Source organism: Lytechinus variegatus, chromosome 1 (genome assembly GCF_018143015.1).
Source record: "Lytechinus variegatus isolate NC3 chromosome 1, Lvar_3.0, whole genome shotgun sequence".
Taxonomy (NCBI): domain Eukaryota; kingdom Metazoa; phylum Echinodermata; class Echinoidea; order Temnopleuroida; family Toxopneustidae; genus Lytechinus; species Lytechinus variegatus.
The window spans coordinates 73168550-73193299 of NC_054740.1; the positions used below are offsets into that span (position 1 = coordinate 73168550).

The window sequence follows — 24750 nt, forward strand, 5'->3', positions numbered from 1 at the left end:
GTATTAAGCGTTCAATATCAACAAAACACTAACTTTTTTTCTAAAGTTATAAAATCAAATTATAATAAAGATTGTTTGAATAAATGTAAAAGATGTAGAAATCAGTTAACAACCGTCTTAAGGAAAGCAAAGCAAAATAATGCATTGTGAACATAAGTTTGAAGCAGACAAAGAAAATTCAAAGAAAACTTGGAGTCATATCAATGAACTTTTAAATAAAAATAGTGGCTCGAATCTGAATTCAAAAATAAACAAATTAGTTGTTAACCAAGAAAATGAACCTTCCGAAAATTACTTCATCTGTTGATATAGCAAATTCACTCAACAATTATGTCTCTACTATTGGGAAAAATCTAGCTGAGAAAATTGAGGAGCCAAATGTTAATTACCGAGAGTTCATGGGTCCATACATTAAACATTTTTATTCTTACCAATAACAAGTTCAGAAGTTAAATAAATGTTATATACTCTTGATCAATCTAAAGCAAGTGGCTATGATGATATATCAGTTCGACTGTTGATATACGCTGTGAATTGTATTTGCAAACCTCTTTCGCATATATTCAATCTATCATTTACCACAGGCATTTTGCAGATAAATTAAAACTTGCAAGAGTTATACCAGTTTTCAAAAAGGGAGATAAAGTATTACCTGGAAATTATAGACCAATATCAATTTTACCCGCGATTAGCAAAATATTTGAAAAACTAGTGAATGCACGATTGATGAAATTCATAGAAAATAATGAAATATTGTATAAACACCAATATGGTTTTAGAAATGGATACAGTACGAAACTTTCACTGATAAATCTTATTAATCAAATTACAAGATATACTGATTAAGGAAAGGTGACAGTAGGAATATTCATCGATTTTGCTAAAGCTTTTGATACGATTAATTATTCTATTCTCATTAAGAAACTAGAACACTATGGCATTCGTGGTAAGGCAGTAGAATGGTTTAATGATTATTTACGAAACAGAAAGCAATTTGTTAATTATGATGGTGTAAATTCCGAATACAGATTGATTTCATGCGGTATTCCACAAGGATCAGTTTTGGGTCCAACTTTATTCTTGTTGTATATAAACGATTTGGTAAACTCATCAAACTATTTCAATTTCCGACTTTTTGCGGATGACTCAAATTTATTTCACACTTTCAATTGTGATGAACAACACATTGATTTATCAGAAATTAGTCTCAATTTAAACAATATTACGGTGCAATTAATGCCAACAAATTGACAATCAATGTTACGAAAACTAAATATATGTTGTTTAAAAATAGACGGGAAAATATTTTGATATCAGGACAATTGTCACTGAAAGGAGCTTTATTAGAGTGTGTTGAATCAACATTATTTCTTGGTATATATATATCGACAAAAACCTTACATGGAAGAAACAGGTTGACATTGTCTGCAATGTGCTAAGCAAAAAAATTGGAATACTTTATAGATTGAGGAATTATGTAACAAAGAGAATCTTAGTTATGTTATACAACTCATTTATTTTACCACATATAACGTATTGTCTGGAAGTATGGGGTGGGACGTGCAAAACAACCCTGAACCCTATATTATTACTACAAAAACGAATAGCTAGAATAATGACGTTCAACCATCATACTTACCACTCTGCTCCTTTATTTTATGATCTAAATATTCTCGATATTTTCAAACACTACCAATATTTGATAGGAGTATTTATGCACCATTTAATTAATAATCGGTTGCCACATAGTTTTATTGATTATTTTTCATTTATAGATCATCCTTACAATACAAGAAATAGAGAAAAGCGAAATGTTAATCTTGAGAAAAATAATACCAACTTGGGAAAACAATCAATTTCATTTTCTGGTCCTACTTTATGGAATCTCCTGCCAAGTAATATTAGAAACATCCCCAGTCGTAAGACATTTAGCAAATCGTTAAAATTAATGCTACTGGAAGATTATAATTAATTTGATATGGTAAAATACTGCCTGAAAACAAATAATTCTATTATTCGGGGCCTGTACGTATTGTTATGTCATACATAAGAAGAAAACTCGTTTTTCTTTGCAGTAACACAGTTTGTTAAGGGAATTGGTTTGTTTGTATTTTGCTTACTATTGTTATAAGAACAACATGAATTTATTTATATCGATTTTACCCTCTTCAGAGAATAGACAATGCCAAATTTGTCAATGAGTTATTAGGAGATTGTTCCATAAGACATGAGTCCTTAAGGGTCCACCGAGTCCACATTGATATTTTAGTCAGCTATCACCGACATAATTAAATTCACCTATTCCTTTCAAACTTTTTGAATACCAACGAAACGTTCTTTAATTGATATTACAAAATGAAATGAAACTAATATCATTACAATGATCATGATAATAATGACGGCAACGATGACGATAATGATGACGACGACAACGGTGATAAAGATTATGATGATGATGATGATGATGACGATATGCCTATAATACAGAAGACCGATTTGTTTCTATTAATATGTTGCTCTAATATACAAATACAAAAATCAATCAATACATTTTAACTAATTAGGAAATAAGTTATCCTTGCCATTTCTAACAAGCATTGGAAGATTAAAAAAAAACATTCTATTGAACAAACTTGATAAGCGAACGCTATTTATTGATTGAAAATGGAAAAGCAAAGCTTAAAAAAATTAGGCACGTACAAAATTAATGTAACATTTAACAAAATGTTTTCCAATTTTATCGTGATTTTAATGAAATAATGATTGATTTAAAGGCCAGGTCCACTCTAACCAGCTGTGTTCAATCAATTTCATAGCTAATAAAATAATATCATTTTATTTAAAAAAGGAAGTTTGTATTCTGATTCGTGTATCCGTGACCAATATAATAAGATACAAATTTACCTTAATTTTTTATTCTAATGAAATCTATTGGACATTATGTCGAAACATCGCATGATTAAGAAATTAATATATCTCGTATACATTTTTTTCTTCTGACAGAAAATTAAAAAGTAAATACTCAAAAAGCTGAGCGTATACTATCGGGTCAAAACAAATAAACAAACAAACACAACTTTATTGATATTCTATTTAATCTGTGTTTTTGAATTCACTTTTCAAAGACGGAGGAAGGCATATTCCCACGCAATTCGCAAGTACTTTTTGGCGAATCTATGATGTAAAAAAAGCCCTAGTATACAGGAAAAAAAGTAGGAATATTTGCGCATTTTATAATCATTACTGGCAAATCCAAGACTTAAATCGACTTTTATTCCAATTCAAAAAGTTGTTCTGGTGATGAGCATGAACTTTGAACATGTCATATATTATTTTGTTCTCTGCCAATCCGAGAGGGGTACACCCCTGATCTCCGTCTCTGACCATGCAGACAGGACTACGATAACAATTATTAGTAGTCAATATGACGTTCTCTTTTATTATTTTTATTCCAGGGAACGAAACTTGTCGAATTGAGGCATAATCACAATGATTCCTCAGCTTCAGGGCGAGTTTCCCCCTCCGTAGATTTATCCCACCATTGCAGAAGGCTGTTGGCCGATGAGACAAAGAAAAAAGGGGAAAATTTAAACATATACAAGGTCACTTCTAGTTATCAATAAAAATGAATAAAGCTATATATTTCCAACAATAAAAGATAAACCACAGCGTAACGGATAGAGAGCTGAATGGCGGTTGCATAGTTTCTGTTCGTAACATTTTCTTAATTTCGTGTTCTTTGGAATTCGTATCCGTTTCCGCCGAACTCATCTTCAATGTTTTCGCTACTCATTTCACTAACAAATCTGATCGTTTTAATAAACTTGGCATCTAAGTCATTACTTTTCTCTTCTGTTTCTTTCTTTCTTCCTTCCTTTATATACCTTCTTTCCTTCGGCAGATTTTAGTGTAGGCTTTTAGGATGAACACAGAGTCCCAATATAAATAAATTTAATGTTGAAATCTTTTGATAAAATTCCAATCTACTTACTGTTCCGTATCTCTGCCTTCATAGCTCTCTAACATCACCTGCAGGCTTCTATATGAGACAAGAATAAAGTGAAAAATGTTTCGTATTAACGATGTCATGGTTTATTCCGCCAGGGGATAGGAGTTTCCAACCTCAGCACCACTAGTGGACTGATGACCACGTGATAAAGTAAACTTTATAAATTCAAATTATGAAAAAACAAAAACGAACAAAACAAAACAAAAGAAGGGATAAACACAAGCTGATGTAAAATTGAACACACATGAAATAAGCTTGCAAGAGGTTATACGTCCGTATTAACTCGAAAAGTAGTTAGGCCTACAAGTTTTCGTTTCGCAGTAGGAGGACCTAGATAGGTCCAAACAAAAATACTACTTCTCGAACTAAAATTAATGGTGCAAATCAGAGCGAAATGGATCGAGCCTTACTTATAAAAGGTGACAATATTGCAAAACAAATGTGTAAAGAGTGACACAATCGGTGCTAAAATTACATCCTGAAGATTGAAAAAAAAAACTGGTGTTGTTTAAAAAGTGCTCTACTTTGTTCATTCCAGACATAAAATGGTATTTTACCTAAAGTGAAACCGTGACATATATTCGGAATGAATATTTTTTTTCATATATAATACAGAGGTATAAAAATGAAGGTATTTCAAATTTGGAGCGCTCATTAGAATTGTAATGCAGAATGAAACTTTGCCTAAATCTAGTCTTGGGGTCACATAAATCGGTACGACTTAAAAAATCACTTTTTATTCTATACAAAGGCCATCGCACAAGTTACGATTGGTCTGCGACAAGATTTTGGAATGAACTTACTAGAATCTGATTCTAATAGTGATACATGGAATATCTTTCAGTACAATATTTATACATCGTACGAATGCCTATGTTTGAATCTGTTACTATCCTATCATCCCAATTAGAACAAAAGCGAATATCTAGTCGTAATGACGTCATAGCAATCGTACGATTTGAAACTATATGGCCTTATTACTCTGAATTAAAGGCTGCAATTATCTAAAACTGTTGTATTAGTATATTCTTCCAGTTAATTTGAACCTCAAATGTAAAATATACTCTCTATTCACATCATTATTTTTCAGAAAAAATAGGAAAATGCGACCCCCCCCCGAAATCGGATGGTGGACCAGTCGTATGTGCGGTGGCATTAACACGTGTATGATCAGAGAACCCAATTGCAGAAAGAGTCGCTATCAAACGGAATTCCTTAAAGGACAAGTCCAACCCAACAAAAAGTTGATTTGATTAAAAAGAGAAAAATCCAACGAGGATAACACTGAATATTTCATCAAAATCGGATGTAAAATAAGAAAGTTATGATATTTTTAGGTTTCACCTAATTTCACATAATAGTAATATGCACATCCTGGTCAGTATGCAAATGAGGGTACTGATGGCATCACTCACTCACTTTTTCTTTTGTATTTAATTATTTGAAATATGAAATATTCTAATTTTCTCCTCATTGTCCTGTGAAATAAAGTTTTATTTCTCACTGAACATGTGGAGTTACCATCGCTTAACATTATATTGTTCAGTCAAGTTGGTCGTTATTGTCAAATCTGTAAAAATTGAAATATTGTATAATTCAAACAATAAAAAACAAAAGAAATAGTGAGTGAAGGACATCATCGATTCTCTCATATGCATGTGGGTAAATTGTGCATATAACTATTTTATGAAAAATAAGCGAAATTTCAAAATGTCATAACTTTCTTATTTTACCGGCATCCGATTTTGATGAAATTTTCAGCATTATGCTTGTCTGTTTTTTTTCCTCTGTTGATTTAAAACAACTTTTTCTGTGGTGGACTTGACCTTTAAATCAAACACAATTCGATTTTCAACCAATGAAATTTGTGTATTAGAGACTTACGCTTGATTCCGGGGCTTGATTATAATATGAGTTAAGTTTGGACGCAATTCTTTCTGCAACGAGACACAGGGAAGCATTTCATGCAGGATTTAGGCTACCAGGCGTTTTATCAGACAAGTCCCATTTTACACTGTTTTATCTGACAGTTAACATATTGGTATTGTAACTGTGCTTTTAAGCCAACAAAAATCAATGAAAGTTGTCAGATGTGACAACTTGTCAGACGAAAAGTGTTGATGAAACACTCCCCTGCCCTGGTCTCAAAGATAGGGCGATTACTCGACTTCATCCAAAGTCGACATAATTATTATGCAAGTGCATAATGCAATGTCTGACTGTGGTATATAATTCATGTACTGTAAATTTTGATTACTTTATTTTATACACACTATATCACTGTCAGATTAACATTCAATTTGCTATTAAACTAAATTGGAGCTGACCTGTACAGTCTTAAGTAATATTGTAAAAACCATCATTTTTACCGCCTTAACATCAGGCAAAAATGTTAATCGAAATCATCAAAGTAAATTTTTCATGAAACTGCGACACTGGGAAAATATATAGATATAATAAAAACAAATAGTTGAAAGGAAGGAGGGAAGGAAGGAAGAAAGAAAGAAAGAAAGAAAGAAAGAAAGAGGAAGGAAAGAAAAAAAAGAAAGAAAGAAAAAGAAAGAAAGAAAGAAAAAGAAAGAAAGAGAAAGAATCAAAGAAAAGAAAAACAATCACGTATAAGCCAAGGTTGCTGGCAAACACTGGGTACAGTAACCACACAGCATTGCACATTATAATCATATACTACTGATATAAATATAACCATCAATCATACAATTAACTGTGTCTCTTGAAGTGATGGGACAGAGAAGACAGAAACGAAGTGAGGAGAGGCAATGGGATTGTGGACTATAGGAAAGTGGGAGGGGCAAAATGATGTCGAATACAAGTTTAGGAGCTTATGTCAATCTTGCCAATTGAGTTCAGCATTGATTGCTTGGAATATTATTAAAGTTCTGAATGATGATTTAAACAAGCCAATATTGTTCGATTCTTTGTTCAATGTTGTTTGATTATGTCGAATAAAATGATAATCATAATATCAATATACAAAATGTGAGAGCGTTTTTTCTGATGGATTCAAACACCCTGTCATGTTTTTTTTTTCATAATGCACACTCATGCAATATCATACAAACATGCATTTATCAACAATGACACATCAAGGGAACTTTAGGTCTGCGTTATCTTACCGGTTGAAGATCTGTCACTGGAAAACAACTCTGTGCATCCTAAAGGGTAAAAGGAAAGATGTACCACTCCCATATAGCCATTATAGTAACCGCGTAGCCAGGAATTAATTTTGGAGGGGGCGGTAAGTGCACGCGAGCGCAGAAGCAAAATTTGTATAAAGAGAGAAGATCAACATTTCGTTTAGGTTTTTTATTCTTTTGACCAACAAAAAAAAGGGGAAAAACAACGAAGCTTTTCCTTTCTTCCCTTTTCTCCTTTCGCTTTTTCTTTTCCTCCTTTTACTCTTCTTTCCTTTCTTTTTGAAGCTCACGAAAATGTGATGTTTGCGTCGAAAATTTGGAGAATACTTGGAAATAAACTTTGTCTCTTTTGTCCCATATGTGTTCAACATGCGGAATGTAGGGTCTCTTTGTAAATCAGTTTTATAACTGAAAGGGCTACCCTGCGTAAATAGAACTGAAATAAATAAAATGAATAAATAAATAAAAATGCAACATCGTTTTCCAGGATCGTTTTATATCCATTGATTTGATAAGCCTACATGTACATGAATGCGGTCAGCTTTCATGGAAGGGAGAGTGTACGTAGCGTATAGTACAAGTAGGACAAAAAAGAAGTGTTTGGATCCAAATGCTGCATAATATCAAAAATATTTCATGGTAAATGAAGGCTATACTATGCCACCAAATGGTATTTGATTTCATTCTTATAGATATTAGTAAAAATTACGTTTTGGAAAGCAGTAGGACAAAGTATTATAGTTACATATTTTGAAGATAGTTTACTTGATATTAGCACTTAAAAGAAAAATCTGCCTAAAACTACATGAATATAAAACCCCAAGCCCCCTCCATAACATATGCAATATAATTTCCATAAATTGCCTTTATTTGATCATTCATGGTACATGTATTGATAATTGAATATACTTTTTTTAAATAAAGACTTGTATATGAAAACATATGGAGCACATAAACAGTTATCGTTTTTCTTTTTAAAAAAGTCATTCAACACAATTCATGCCATACAGTATGACATGGGGAGCTGCTTGCATGCTACATCTCAAAATTATAATAACAATACCCAAAACTCACTTTTTCTTAGAATGGTTTCAGCTAAACTTAAGAATTGTAGATTTATCTCACTTTTTCCTGATTTTGTCATCAATATGACATATATATAGCACCAACATTAGAAATAAAAATGAGCAAGACATAAAGACAAAATATTTGTTCTCATTTTTAGTTTTAGTATAATTTCTTTGTTTTGCACCATAATCACATGATTATCTGTAGAAACCTTGCAAAATACAATAAATAATTCTTTTCAGAACTTTTTACACGGGATACTGAATATTTAATTCATCCAGCATAGCTCAATTAGCATGATCTTAAATCAATGCTGTAATTGGTCCCAGGATGTGCATAAAAAACTTCTAAACTAAACACAAGTTCATTTATACATCGTAATAAATACATGTACAACATCTATCATTTACACAATAATTTACTGTTGGTAAAACTGTGAGAGGAAACATGGTGAATATACACAATCTAATTAAAACAATTCATATCTCAAAATAGATCAATTCAAAATTGTGATTATAATGTAAATAAGAGGAATAAGGAAGCTGGGTGGTAGTATTTCTGTACATAATTCACAATTGATAAAAAATATATTATTAAAAAAAAATTACATGAAGCCTTATTTAGTTTCCTTTCAATATAAGTAGAAAGAACAAGTACCTATGTTTCATCATCACCCTCCTGTTGATCTACATGTATTATCATTATTCAAATTTTTGTTAATTCATATTACAATAAAAATCTAAATTTGTTAGTATTCATTCGTATCAAACGTTATGCTTCTACAAGTTCACATTGCTTACATTTTATCCCTTGCAAATTGGAATGTTCCTATATAAATAATAATAATGAAGTAAGTTTATTACGAGAACTGCATATCAATGATAACATTTTTGTTCAATCTGCACTGTTAAAAATGATTTAAACAACGCTGTTTACTGTGCGAGTTGCAGAGTAGTTACTTAAACATTTTTAACCAGTCTTAAATCTTAAACAACAAACTTTAAATTCAAATATTAATTTAATCATCAATCAATTTAGCATGGTTGTTTAAGTTTTAAACACTTGTTTAAACTACTTGAACAAGTACTATGCGATTCACATATAAACAGCGTTGTTTAAATTATTTTTAACAGTGTGGTAATGCAAAATATTTATGTATGCAAAAATAACATGAATACATGTATGTTGGGGCTAATATAAAAATTCTCTGGATGTGAAAAACAACAATATGCTACCGTGTTAAATGAATAATTGAATCTCAAGCAAAATAGAGCAATGAAAAACTTTACAAAGTTAGAAAATGGTTTAAGATGAATAAAGTAAAAAGGACAAATAGAGAATTAGAAAGGCAAAAGTTTGAACAAAATCTGACTAACTTTAAGAAATATATGATTTTTAAAACAGAATGTTTTAAATTGGGATTTCGTATTGGCTGCGTCATGTATTGTGACTTTCATTGTTAGCAAAGGAAAATCCCTCCGTTTCCTCCAAGACACAGAATAGCTGGAGTATCATAAGTTCACTCCAGATAATGTCTTTCTTCTACGAAAGATCTAAAAATATGCTCTCTTGAGATAAAGTGATCTAATGTTTGACAAAGCCATTTCTTTCTTGGTATGATTTCTTTCAAACATTCCCCATTCCGTTATTCCTATGTTTCTCCTTCACAAAAAATAATATAAATACCAGGTTGATTGCCCTGTAAATACTTTTAGAGAGCTCTATCAAAAATACAAAACTGGCACTTTTGCAATAAATGGATTAATCTGGCAAAATCATGATCACTGCAAAAACTTTATGTTTATACATGGCAAGGAATGACTTATGAAGAGATAATTATTTAGTTTTAACCTCCTTTAGTACTTGATTGATTCAATGATCAAATCTCACATGCCACAAACAAAGGTCAAGGAGGTATGCATTATCTCCATTTTTATATTTTACATCCTTTGTAAGATTTGTATGTATTTTTAAAACAATAACATCAGGTTGTACCAATGTCAAATGAAAATATTAAATTACATGCAGCAGTTTTTTAAATTAAAACATGGCTCCATTTGATAAAAAGTTACTGTATTTAAGTTTAAGGTATTGTCTGATAGATGTTAAAGATTTGCTACTCCTTATATTTGTTGTCATGTATTGTATCTGTGGAGTGTCCCAGAAAAACCAAGCAAGGCATTACTAAGTTTCATCATGCATGTAACTTTATCATAATTGCAGGGGCCGTGGGGCAATTTTGAAGGGGGGGGGGGTGCTAACCATGCATAGATCACACTCAGTGGCCCATAATAAGCTTAGCTATCATCGCTAAACTTTTTTTAAAAAGATTAATTGCATTAACTACAATGTGCAATAAATCGTGAAAATCAAGCGTACGATTAATTGCTAACCTTTGTATTATGGGACATTGTTTTGGGGGAAAAAATGGGGGTTCATCGGCCCCTGAATGATAATTGTTAATTGTTGCATGTTCATAAATTAAACACATCAGTCCTCTTATTCTAACTGATGCAACTGAATTCACGAATGAGTGTGAACATTAGGAAAGTAGGTACATGTAGCCAAAGTCCACTTGGCGTTGGTATCTAAATTACAAATACAAAATAACATTTTCGTAAAGTTCATCATCTACCCTTTACGACAAATCTAAATGTAAGTAGAGGAGTAAATGATGTAGGAATAACAAAGCATGTTTGCTTTCATTGGTTCATGCATTTCTGTAATTTAAAAAACAAACAAACAGATAACTGCCTGTTACATCATGTAAGCAAACAAGAGTTTGGATTTTCATTTTCAGTCGCCACACCACTCTGTTGACAAACAGGAAGGCATAGAGTCTTTACGAACTGCAGTTGACGTTACAGCATGCAGACGGTAAAAACAAAGTTGCTTAATGATATCATGGATATATGCAAGCAGAGGATAGAGCTTTGCTAATCCTTGCTAGTTTCACCTGATGGACATATTCATAAAGAAGGGTAAGAAAGGAAACCCTCTATAATGTTATTTGATTTCTAAAATCTACATGTAAATATCACCAATCAAATGACTTTCTTGGTACCCTAACTTCGGAATATCCTCATTCATCACATGATTTGGTTTAACCAGTATTAAAAAGAGGGCAAGAAATATGCAACATTTATCAAATTTTATGAATGTAATATAATGATATTTGGTTGTGTCTTACTGGGACACACAGTATAAACTGCAAGATATACAGTACAAGTTTTCTTGTACCTGCAAATGCAAACTATCAAAATCATGCTGATCCTTCTGAAAACATCCTTGTCATGCTAGTGATGAAAGCAACAGATGAAACAAAAATCTTGGAATAATTTGTTGCGAGACCAGGGGAGCGTTTCATGAAAGGACTTGTCAGACGTTTTATCCGACAAGTCCTGTTTTATTCGACAGTTACTATAGTAACAGTGCTTCTCAACCAATCAGAATCCAGGAAAGTTGTCAGATCTGACAACTTGTCACACAAAAATATTGATGAAACGCCCCCCTGGAAGCAAACTTTGTAATTGCAGGTAACACGATAGAGCACAAAGCAATCTATTATGTTCTGCTTTCATATTCCTGCTGTAATTTTGGTGGTATTTTATTAGTCTATTGTAACTATAGGTTTCTACATGAACAAACATCTTAAGCTCGTACCACTTTAAAAAAAAAGTTCACAGTCCTTTGCATTATGAAAATGATAAAATGTTGACAATAAAACTATCTAGGTAGTAGTCCTTCAACATGCAAGAGTAAAATGCAAACATAACAAACGTGCATAGTTTTAACTAGCGATCAAAGCTGTCAAGATATTTTTGAATGGCCTAGGCTCTGTCACAAGAAAGAAGACAGTAATCACAATCTTACAAAAACAATAATATGCAAAATCTATATAGCGCTTGATACACTGTTTCTAAGCACTGTATACTATTTAGCACAGCTACCCTGATCGGGTGCTTGATCATCCTTTCTACTGGAAACCCATTTACTTAACCTGTGTGGAGAGTGATAAATAAATGAATATAAATGCATTGCCAAAGGACACGATTGCCATGGTGGGATTCGAACCCAGGACCTTGCAGTTCAAAGTCCAGAGACTATCCACTGAGCCATAAAACCTCTACAGAATAGCCAATAATATTTAGGATTGCATTTATACAGTTTGTTCAACGTCCCAGTGTCAACCAATCATAATTGATGTTTGAAATTTACAATTGACTACAAATCTATGTGAAACAGGGCCTCAAACTCCCAAACATCTAGAATTGTTGTTAATTTCCTACTCTTTTTACAAAAAAATACCAGTCGAAGATTTTATTATTTTCATAGCAATACAGCCATGCAAATGCCTCATTATTAAGGAATAATATAACACCCCCCTTCCCCCCAATCTGTGCCTGTATATAAAAGGCATGTTACAAACACAAAAACAAGTGCCAATAAATCTTCCCTAGATATGAAGTAATTACTCAAAAGAATTTTATGAGATGGATCATTTTGTATCTGAAGGTCATAATTTGAAAAATTGTCAAGTAATCTTGCATTGCAGAGTGGACAAATAATTTTGGCTTGAAGGAAGACTTTTTTTCTCTTTCAATGTTTTTCCAATTGATTTGGCTTAATTATGCCAAAGAATGCCAAAGAAAGGAGGGGGAGAGGGAATGGATAATGTTCTTGGCATCAATTCACAAATGATGTAGTCAAAGGGAATAGACAGCTTGCCGATTACCGAACATTCACTTTATTATTGTGATTCAATTAGAATTGATAACATAAAACAAAATTGATTATAGCTGTGAAATAATGTTGATGATTTATTTAATGAATTAGTATATATGTACACTTATTAAAAACACATGGACAAAATAGTTTTAAGAACAAATGAGAGTGCTTCATTGGGTTAATACTGTTGTCCCGAAACTCAACCAAATGAAAATATTCTACAATTTGGCCATAAATGTAAAATAGAGCTCCACAACATTGGCACTTCAAACCATAATTGCCATTGCCCCATCCCTTAAAATAAATACGAGCAGAGTTAATAATAAATAAAAACAAAAGCAAGATGCACGGTGGAACAGGTCAAAGCACAGTCTCTTTCTCCATAAATTCTGAAGGGGGTTTGTACCTTCTAACACGAGGCTTGTCCTCTGGTAATATCCGTTCTTGGTTCTGTGGAAGAAAAAAATGAGTTATTAATAGTACAGTGATGTGAACACTGACGGTGGTGGTGGGTGTTGAGGATTATAATGATGGCAATGATGATGATGATGATAATGATGAAGATGTTAATGATTCTTGGAATGATTATGGTGGTTACAATGTAGTCTGCAGGCACAGACCCTGATTGAAACTTTGATCAGCAAGTGTGTCTCCATGCAAAGACTAGCGCATACATGTACAAGACTTGCTGTTTCAATACACAAGGCATGAGTAGGCTGCACAATCAGACCCTTAACCCGAGTGAAGGGTTTGCACAGCAGACTTGTTGCAATGAGGGAAATGGTCTTGATAAAAGTCACTAAATTTGTGATCAATATCCACATCTCTCATTTCAGCCTTACATGTAGGTGAGGAAAATGTATTGTACATAGCAATTTCCCCTCATTCATTGCTATAGTATACTGCTATCATGGAAAGAAATGCCAAACGCTATAACGAAAAGAAGTCTGGTAAATCATAATGCATAGACCAATGTGGATGCGCTAAGTCTTATATCTTAATATTTATATATACGAGGACAGGTGTTTGCTTTGCAAGACCTTCCAGTTGTGAAGTGGATGCTCTACCAACTGAGCCAACACACTGGTTATTTACATCTGATCTATAAGTGGGTTCCACGACATTTGCTCCGGCGACAATTCCTCCGATATAACATTGGCACGTGAAGCCAAACATAAAATATAAACTCCAAAATAATGTAGAGATGCTCGGCGGGTCGTGCAGCCGAGCACATGTATCTCCCGAACCCAATGCGTCATCCGTCATTGCGATATATAGAGCTCACACAGAAATTTGACAAAAAATACAATTATCATGGCGACAATGACCCTAGTATGCAGGTCCCCCAAGTCCATCTACCATCCAAGTGTGGTTGAAAAGTGACTTATGGTTGTGGAGAAAGAGAGTCTTACATGTTAACTTTAAATTTGACCTGAAAATGACCTTTGACCTTACCATGTGACCTCTGACTGCAGCATAACATGCAGGTCCCCAAAGTCCATCTATCATCCAAGTTTGGTTGAAAAGTGAGTCACGGTTGCAGAGTTAGGTGTCATAAGAGAGTCTTGCATGTAAGCTTTAATGTTGACCTGAAAATGACCTTTGACCTTACCATGTGACCTCTGACTGCAGCATAACATGCAGGTCCCCCAAGTCCATCTATCATCCAAGTTTGGTTGAAAAAAGACTTACAGTTGTGGAGTTAGGTGTCATAAGAGAGTCTCGCATGTAAACTTTAATGTTGACCTGAAAATGACCTTTGACCTTATGTGACCTCTGACTGCAGCATAACATGCAGGTCCCCCAAGTCCATCTATCATCCAAGTTTAGTAGAAAGTGACTTACAGTTACAGAGTTAGGTGTCATAAGAGAGTTTTGCATGTAAACTTTAATGTTGACCTGAAAATGACCTTTGACCTTACCATGTGACCTCCGCCCACACCAAAATCAATAGGCTTCTTCGCTATACCATACTCAACCTTCATGCCAAATTTGAAGACGATCAGAGAAGAAATGCAGCTGATAGAGCGCTCACAGGGAAATCTCGGCGGCGGACGCGGAGCGACGAGGCCAAAACCATAGTATCCTCCGAACTCTGTTCGGGGGATACAATGAACCCTAATCCCAATCTGGGCATAATTCTGAATTAAAAAAACTATATTACAATATTAACTCTAACCTTATGCCCTCTGAGATGTTAAGACCGGAGCAAATCTCGCGGAAGCATGTCGTGTCACCCTATAAGTGTCCTGTTTTAGGGGTGCCAGGACCAATGAACATTGAGAAGAAACTGATGAAGTACTAGTACTTGATTCTATAAGATTTCTCCCCGACATAAGCACTGCAAATAGCACCAGTTGCCCATTAAAAACCAACATTATACAATGCTTCTCAAGAATTCTCAATTTGAAGATCCTGGCAAATTGGCTCTATCTCCTTCTGCTGAGAGAAGTGGTGTCAGCAGATGTTCCTGCCAGCTCCGATGTAGCCAAAAGCAGTGCAACGTATATGTAATGCGCATGTGCTACGCGACTGGCTGATGATTGACAGCTGCATGCAAATTAAGTTGATAATCTTCGGAATGAAGATGGCAGACACTACAGCACATATCAAAAACAGTCCAACAGCACCCTTTTGAATCCTGGGAAAATATAACTTTATCTCCTTGACTTATGTGTGTGCCCATTCTTGTCAGCATTGGGCAATAACTGAAGAAGTAAAATGATCATCACGACTGGTAACAGACGGACATAAACAGTAAATTAAATTAAATTAATTAAATTAAATCAATGCGATGAAATCATTAGAACACAGAAAATCCAGGACACAAATTTTGAAACAAAAGAGGGAAGTAAAATAAACGATAATGAAATACTGGGGATAAAAAATTTTCCCCAGTGATAAAAGTAGAATGAGACATTTTCTTTGTGTGTAACAAATCAAAGCTGTCTTGTCAAATTTATTGACTCTTGGTCCATCAATTTTTATTTTTATTTTGCGCTGAATGTATATGCTTGATCAAGGGAGACGAATAAATTATGAGGACTTACCGCTGGGTGTAACCATGTGTCAATCTGCTTGATCTCGTTAGCCCTTTTCTTGTCCTGCAACAAAAGAAGATGACATGGATCTCACAAAATGAAATGATAAATTTGCGAAATCCACTAAAATAAAACTCCCACGAAAAAAACATACAAATAAATCAGGCTTGGAGTAAGTATAGCGGGAATTATTCATCCGAGGTTGGACTTGCATGATTTTGCCAGGGTTGAACAATTCCCTCTATACTGTACTTACAACAAAAAAAGGCCTGGTATATTTGTTTTATATCCTACCTTAATAATTTAGATCAATAGATCTCGATAATGATAGTTCTTGTACTCGCAGTTCATTCTTTTTCATAAATATAGAGGAAGCCTTTGATGTGGCAAAATATTGCATCTCATGAATCCAATGGAAATGATATTATACAGCGCATATCAAAAAAAAGTTTACACTTTAAAAAAGCTCTAGGAATTAAAAAATATAATCTTGGATTTGGGTATCATCTATCAAATGAAAGTAAAAGTTTTGACAGAATGTTAACTTGAGAGAGCACTGTCCATTTTTGTAAAGCTCGCTGAAATCTGTTTGCGCAGAAATGCTTGTTTTCACGAGCAAAAAAAGAACAAAATGGAAAGAGGGAAAAGAGAAGAGAAAATGAAGAGGAAAAATAAGAGGAGAAAGACAAGTGAATTAGAAAAGGGGGGGGGGGGAATTTTCATGTCACTATGTTAAAATTTAGCTCACGCTTTGTGCTCGCATTCCCTAATCTATGAGATACATAACTTGCTCAATAGTCTTATATATATATATCGCGGATTGCAATTATTACATTCTGCGCCTTGTCTTGACGCTGTCCTGGCCTTAGTGGAAAAGGGGTATTAAGCAATCTTAAGTTGAGATAAAAGTCTAGCATGCTACCATTTCAATCAAGTTAGTTCAACTTGCAGCAATTTGATTGTGCAACCAACACTGTTCAATCATATTCAGAAATGAACAATTCATCAAGATGTTCGCATTTGTTCCCCACCCCCCTCCTCAAAAAAAAAAAAAAAAACTTCTTACAAGGTCCTCCTGATGTGGGTTAACTGTGTCCGTCCGTGATGTCCATCCATGATGACAAATATTTGTGATTCTCTCAGAAGTTAGATATTGGTTTAGAATTTAATATTTGTAGGTAACCATGGCAACCAACTTTTTTAATCATGCAGTATACATGTACTTTGTCCTAGTACCTTTAACTATAAAACACAAACAAACCTTGTTCATCTTATTCTTAATTTGTTACAAGCCTTCAAAATTTGAAAAAAAATCTATCAAATATCCATCCGTGATGAACCGATCATGCTCTGATGGTACCGGGTAATCAGAATTTCCTCCAAGCAAATTAATCACCCGCCAATGTCACTTTTGTCATATCCTGACGAGTATTTCTCGTAGATATGAACATTAAAGCAGGCTTCCCTCAGTGATGTAATTGAGAAGCGCTTTGAGCAATTGTAGATTCATAAAGCGTTATGTTAAAGCCATCATTATTATTTACAATGCATTTTTGCGGAAGAACATTCAATCAATATACTAAAAAGCATTCATCTCCTGCAATTAGAAAATTAACACTTTGAAATGCTAGAGGCATAAATTCTGGATTACTCTTTCCCAGAGCTAATTACAACCTTAAACAGAGAAGCATTGCTTTCCTCATTTTTATAATGATCATTATCACTATTTTTTTGGCTGGGTGATCATGTCTAGTGGATGACCTCCAATAGAGCTCTGTTTGTTGTCTAATTCTTGCTTGCTCTAATCAATATCATTTGCTTTTAATATTCTTCTTGTATGCACATGAAAACTGTATCTGTCGAGTCTTTCAAAAGTATTCTGACAACTTTTCTGTTCACCTGATATACAACTCGAGCTCTCTACAGAGTGGATCTGGCACTTTATAAGTCACATTCACTATCATTAGTCTCAGTATTCTCTAACTGGTACTCTCTTGACAATGCATATGATCTAGGCAAGTCTTGCCCATAAGCAGTGCTCTTCATGGATAGATACAAGTAATACAATACAGTGTACATGTACTTCAAGAAAGTTGGATTACCCTTTGTTGATAATTGTGTGCTTGACTCGATCATTTCCACATGAGAAAGAAGATGGTCCCTATCATTGCAATCTAATACTGAAAGTTTTTTCAACCTGGATATTCCTTCTCTCAGAACAACAATGTATATCTTCATATTCCTACTACTAGCAACTGTTCATGGAAGGGGCTCTAATTCACAATGTCAAGATATGTGTCACTGTGAGCAGCAGGGTGTGAATTTTAAAATGACATGTACAGATCATTATCTAGAAGATGTTCCAAAGGATCTCCCGTGTCATGTTGGTGTACTCAACTTGCGCAGGAACTTCATCACCACGCTAAACAGAGAGTCCTTCCCATGCCAAAACAGATTGAGGGAACTTCTTCTGTCCCATAACCACCTACGCTACATTGAGAAGCAAGTCTTTGATGATACAGGAGAACTTATGCTCATAGAACTTCACTCTAACTTCCTTCAGAGCATTCCATACCTTGGTTCGTTACCCATCATTCTACAAATATCTGTCATGCGGAACTCTCTGACAGATTGGCATCATCAAACACTTCAGAATAAAACACACCTTACAGAACTTGAACTGGCATACAATAAACTCACAAATCCACCAAAAATTCCATTCAAATTATCAATTTTGAATTTGAAGGGAAATGCTATCAATGACCTCCACACAATGATGTTGGCATATCCAAATGCCATATCACATCTGAACATTAACTACAACAATATTGAATATTTGGATAGACTGCAAACAATGAAAAGCCTGAAGATACTTATGCTTGAATTCAACTACATAAGACGCATCCGTGACAATGTATTCTCAAGTGTCCCTTTGCTAGAAACAATCAAACTCGGGCACAACAACATTGTAGATATCTCTTCCTTCTGTAATATGATGTACATCAGGCATATATTTTTAGAAGAAAACAATATAAGAGTTGTGCAAAGACCTGCCTTTACTAACATTCCAAACATAGATACAATCAATTTAAAGGGCAATGAAATTATTCAATTATCACAATCTTTCTTCAGTACACCACAAAGTCTTCTCCTTCGAAAAAACAGCCTGACAAGATTTGAATTATTTGAAGGAGGGAATTATACAAAGTTAAGAATTCTTAATGTTGATAGGAATGACCTGCAAAATATTTCAATCTCGTCCTATCCTAACCTGTATTATCTATGTGCTTCATTCAATAAAATAAAAGATGTTAACTTTGGCATTGATAGTCATCACCAATTACAATACATCAATTTGAATTCTAATCAAATTAAGAACATGAACAAGTTTGGAAATTTGCCAAACCTAAAGTGGCTGCAACTGTCTTCAAACTCCATCACATCTTTGGATGACAAAACCCTCATTTGCCTTCCTCAACTTCGTGAGCTCACGCTCGATAACAACAGAATATCAGTATTATCAAACCTTCCAACTTGCCCTGAACTTACAAATCTCCAATTATCAGAAAACATAATTCACACTATAGAAAACTCAACATTTGACTCTTCACCAAGACTAGCTATATTAAACCTGGCCAAAAATAAAATTTCCAATCTTAGATTCCTTCATTTTATTTATTCACTTGAGGAGCTGAATATAAGCCATAACAGACTCAGAGCCATCAACTCCCCAGACTTCTTGACTCTAACCCATCTCAGAACTTTGGACTTGTCATTTAATTTATTCATGGAGATTAATACACCCAACTTGCAATCCCTTCAAAGCCTTGATATCAGTCACAACCTTTTATATCATTTAAACTTGAATCACCTCTTTGGAGACAGAACACTCGTTAAAATCAATGCAGAGGGCAACAGAATCACCGATGTTGTTTCTACTTCAGCTCTTCATATAAACGTTAATAATAATGCTTTTGGAGCTTCAAATTCAAGTGAGCTATCAGGAACCAATATATTTGCATGCAACAACAACTTGACTGATTTCAAAAACATCAAAATTTCTCCCAATTTGGTGGGACTATACCTGAATAAGAATCATATTGTCTCCATACCCAACTTCACTTTCATATCAGCATCCTCACTAATATTTCTTGAATTGAATGATAATGACATAGCTGATATATATCCTACAGCATTCTTTGGTTTAAGAAAAGTTGTTGCATTGAAGCTGGAAAGAAATCGTATAACACACCTTCGTTCTGGTCTTTTCTCAAACATTCTGGATTTAAAATGTATATATTTAGGTGAAAATCCTTTAACACACATTTCAAATCACCTGTTTTCAGCAAGTCAGGATATAGAGGGCATATATTTTCCTTCTGTACCATTTTCAAACACATCCTTGAGTATATTTCAAGATATTCCAAATTTACGCTACTTAAAACTTCATGAAAATTTGGCTTTTCGTGCGCACTTTGTGAGAAACACAAGTAATCCTGTTGGAACCATTTTGGAATTCTCAGATCTATGGTCTTTAAATCTCTCTTCTATCAACCTTGGGGACCAGTGTCAAAATATGTTAATAAACACTGTAAACGTTCTTGATTTGTCCAACAATGCCATTACTACCATTCCAAAATACTGTCTGCCAAGAAGTAACAAAGCATACAGTCTTTATCTGTCTCAAAATAAACTGAAATGGATCTTAAACGATTCATTTGACAAGCATCATCAATTCTGGTTTCTAGATTTAAGTTACAACCACATACTGTTCTTTGAATTTGGGTCATTACAGCATCAGACATACTTGACTGATCTTCGCCTTCAAGGCAACCAACTTACAAAGCTTGATCTTGGCTTACTGACGTTCCCTTTAAAAAGAATCCAAATTGAATTAGAAAACAATCCTTGGACATGTAATTGTGACCTCATCAAATCTATTATGGCTCTGAAACACACACTCACACCCATAAAATGTGACAAACCTTTAGCTTATGCCAACTATTCAGTGATTGATCTTGCTGCCAAGAACAGCTTCACCTGCCGACCACCGCTGTGCTCTCGGCCCTACCAAACTCTTCTTTCATTCCTTGGTGACAAAATGGTTGAGTTACCTTGCCCAATAATAACATCAAATGACATTTACTGGTCAGTCACATTTCAAGGGGAACAACTAACCACTGTAAGAGACACCCTACCAGAAACAATTTCTATCCTTCCACATAATGCACTTCTAATCAGTTGTGTTACTGAGGATATGATTGGTCTTTACACCTGTTGGAGTAAGAATGAAGGTGGGCAAACAAAATTCACTATAGATTTACTTGTAGAGGAAATGAAAGAGAATGTGGAAGACAGTTATAATACTAGTACTACAATAATAGCCACAGAATGGAAAGATACACTTCAATGTGGTACTAATAATACTTCAAATTCAAGTATGCCTACTTCCAAAGTTACCAGAAAGTCGTGTTATGTATTGTTTGTATCGATGTTGTTATTCATTTACTGTATTAACACACAGAGTGCTATTTGATATTTGTATAGCTTATCCTTTTGACTATAAATGAAGTACAAATTGTACTGGGATAACTGGTTTTCATAAGGAAACAAACTAGCACATCAATGATGTGGAGCTCATCCGGCATCTCGCAACAATATTTAACACAATTTTAATTTCAGCCCAGTTGACACTGTAGTGAATTATATTGGTGACATAAATTGAGGATATAGAATTGAAATTGATGAAGAAATGACATAGAAGCATATTTTGTGATCTATGAATAAATTTCATATGAATTCAGTATTAATAATTATCTAGTCAAAGTTTCTTAAGTCTGTGTAGAACCTGGTAGAACCTTGGTGAACCTAATGTAGCTCTCAGATGGAACAAAAATAAACCAAAATCAATCAACAAATAAATAAGTAATTTGTGAGTTTTTAAAATATATGAATAAATTAGCATATTATTTAATGAGTTTCAAGATTCTATGTTGAAATTTTGTATCACCACATATAAAGCAAACTAAATTTAAATTGATCAAATGAAGAAGAAAAAACATTTTTTGTGATTTATGAATAAATTTTGCATAAATTAGAATAAATAATTTTCCAGACAAAATTTCAAAATTCTGTGTAGAAGTTTGGTGGGCCTCATGTAGTTTTACCAGATGGAAGAAAAAATATCAAAATCTGTCAACAAATAAAGAAGAGGCATTTTCTGTGATTTCTGAATAAATTTCGCATAAATTAGCATAAGTAATTTTCTACTGAACATTTCAAAATTCTGTGTAAAAGTTTGGTGAACCTCATAAAGTTCTACAAGATGGAAGAAGAAAAAAGTAAAAATCGGTCAACAACTAAAGAAGAAAAAGCATTTTCTGTGAATATTTAATAATATGAATAAATCAATTTCACATAAATTAGCATAAAAATTGTTCTAGTCAAAATTACAAAATTCTGAGAAGAACATTGGTGAACCTCTACAGATGGAAGAAAAAAAATCAAAATCGGTCAACAAATGAAGAAGCATTTTATGTGAATTTTTAAAAATATGCATAAATTAGCATAAAAATTGTTCTAGTCAAAATTTCAAAATTCTGTGAAGAAGATTGGTGAACCTCATGAAGCTCGACAATTGGAAGAAAAAAAATCAAAATCGGTCAACAAATAAAGAAGAAGCATTTGATGTGAATTTTTAAAAATATGCATAAATTACCATAAAAATTGTTCTGGTTAAAATTTCAAAATTCTGTGTAGAAGTTTGGTGAACCTCATGAAGCTCTACCAGATGGAAGCAAAAAATTCAAAATCGGTCAACAAATAATGAAGAAGAGGCATTTTTTGTGAATTTTGACAAATGCGCATAAATTAGCACATTTAACGAATTTCAAAATTCTGTGTAGAAGTTTTGAATGCCCCACCTAGTGCTATCATATAAAGCAAACAGAATTGAAATCGGACTTGAAATGGCGAAGTAGTAGCATTTTGAAATTGTAGACGGACGACAGACGACGGACGCCACGGCATAAGCTCATCTCGGGCTGGATGAGCTAAAAACAGATTAAAATGTAGCTAATATCAGTTTGTTGATAATTATGGTAGATTTGTACATAATGCTTTTCTTCCTTTATCACTGATGTTAATAAAGATATTGTGAATGGTCTTTACACATGAGAGTGAAGCTGGGAAAACAAATTTACTATTAACCTATCAGCCATAAAAGTAGAAGAAAGACGTAGTCGCTGCAGATATTAGCATATCTCTGAATTAATTTATTATTTATTCAACGAATAAAAAATGTGGCAGCACAATTAATATCACAGGTTTCCCAAGATCATAGATCCTTCCCAACCACTCTTAAATTTGATACTACTGACTTCCTTTGAATATTCAAATTAGTCTAATCTTTTTGTCAATAAAGCACTGAAAAAAAAACCAGGCTCCAGAGTTTGTAAGTACAGTGTAACTGCTTGATCCTGCCTTTATATGACAGCTTGAGCACTCCTGTTAGCTGCTCTTTGTCTCACTTCTTCATTACTCATACATAAGTGAGCGTTAAGCTATGTCTGCTTCAAAATACTGAATGATTTGGCTCTTGCACTCCACTCAGTCTCCATCATGAGCAATTTTCAGAAAAGCATGAAAAACCCATCATTTCAGTAGTTTGTAGTTTAAAGATTATATCATTCCAATCAATTAATTGATTGTAAGCTCTTTTGGTCTAATGGGAAAAGCACAGTATAACGAAAATACAAATTACATCTGAAGAAAATTCATGACGTGATATCCTGTAAAGATCATGGGATCTAGACTATCTAACAGGGGGAAGACTACAGTGACCTGATGCATGTACATGAAAATCTCTGGCAAAATTTTTGCTGGGGTTTTTAAATGTGTAATTTTCAATGGAAGACTTTTGTTTGAGATAGTATTTTTTATGACAAAAGTCTTATGCAACAGGTCCTAGGTGTTGTTTAATGTCTAGGTAGGCATTATTTTTGTTTGTAATTATTTGAGCAATCAACTTTTGGAGATATACATGGTTTGGTGCCCAAGTAGAGAAATATATGTTCATAATGTTGATGATTTTGTTGTGAATAATAAAACTTTATCATCTACACTTTCGTGTAAGACTTGAACTTTTTGTACATTGTTTGTTTCAATGCAAAATAAGGTTAATAATCGCAATCTACACCCAGCGAAAACCCTCAACCTGCTGGGTTATGCACATGATGTCTTCATTTTCAACAGGACTAACCGTCCACCCTGGCTTAAAGCGCATACCCTAATGGGATCTTTATTAATAACAATATTTGAAATGCGACTATTAAAAATATGAATAAGAGATGACTAACATTATTCCTGACATGCGCAAATGTGATAAAAAAAGATGGACGATAAAACAAGCAGTCCGTATCAATTCTTTATTTAAAAACAAGGCAAAAGCACTTTTGTGTCTCGCCAACTTATGAAAATAACCAGAAATATCATGATTTGCGAGGGCACGCAAGAGAATTATATCGAAAGTTCATTGTGAAATGACTGGGATGGAATAACACTTGTCATAAGAGCCTTGCACGTAAACTTTAATGTTGACCTGAAAATGACCTTTGACCTTACCATGTGACCTCCGACAGCAGCATAACATGCAGGTCACCTAAGTACATCTACCATCCAAGTTTTGTTGAAAAGTGACTTACGGTTGCAGTTAGGTGTCATAAGAGAGTCTTGCATGTAAACTTTAACG

At 33.8% G+C, this 24750-nt stretch overlaps 1 protein-coding gene across 1 annotated transcript in view; it reads right to left on the bottom strand.

The window, feature by feature from the left end:
- Positions 1-1635: 1635 nt before the first annotated feature.
- Positions 1636-24750, bottom strand: part of LOC121422381 (ADAM 17-like protease) — a 68517-nt gene continuing 45402 nt past the window's right edge. Inside the window, exons 20-23 of the mRNA XM_041617391.1 lie at positions 16011-16064; positions 13367-13410; positions 3992-4039; positions 1636-3551 (exon numbers count right to left, since the gene is read on the bottom strand). Coding sequence (XP_041473325.1) covers positions 3485-3551; positions 3992-4039; positions 13367-13410; positions 16011-16064 — 213 coding nt within the window. The 3' untranslated portion in view covers positions 1636-3484. The remainder of the gene's footprint in view (positions 3552-3991; positions 4040-13366; positions 13411-16010; positions 16065-24750) is intronic.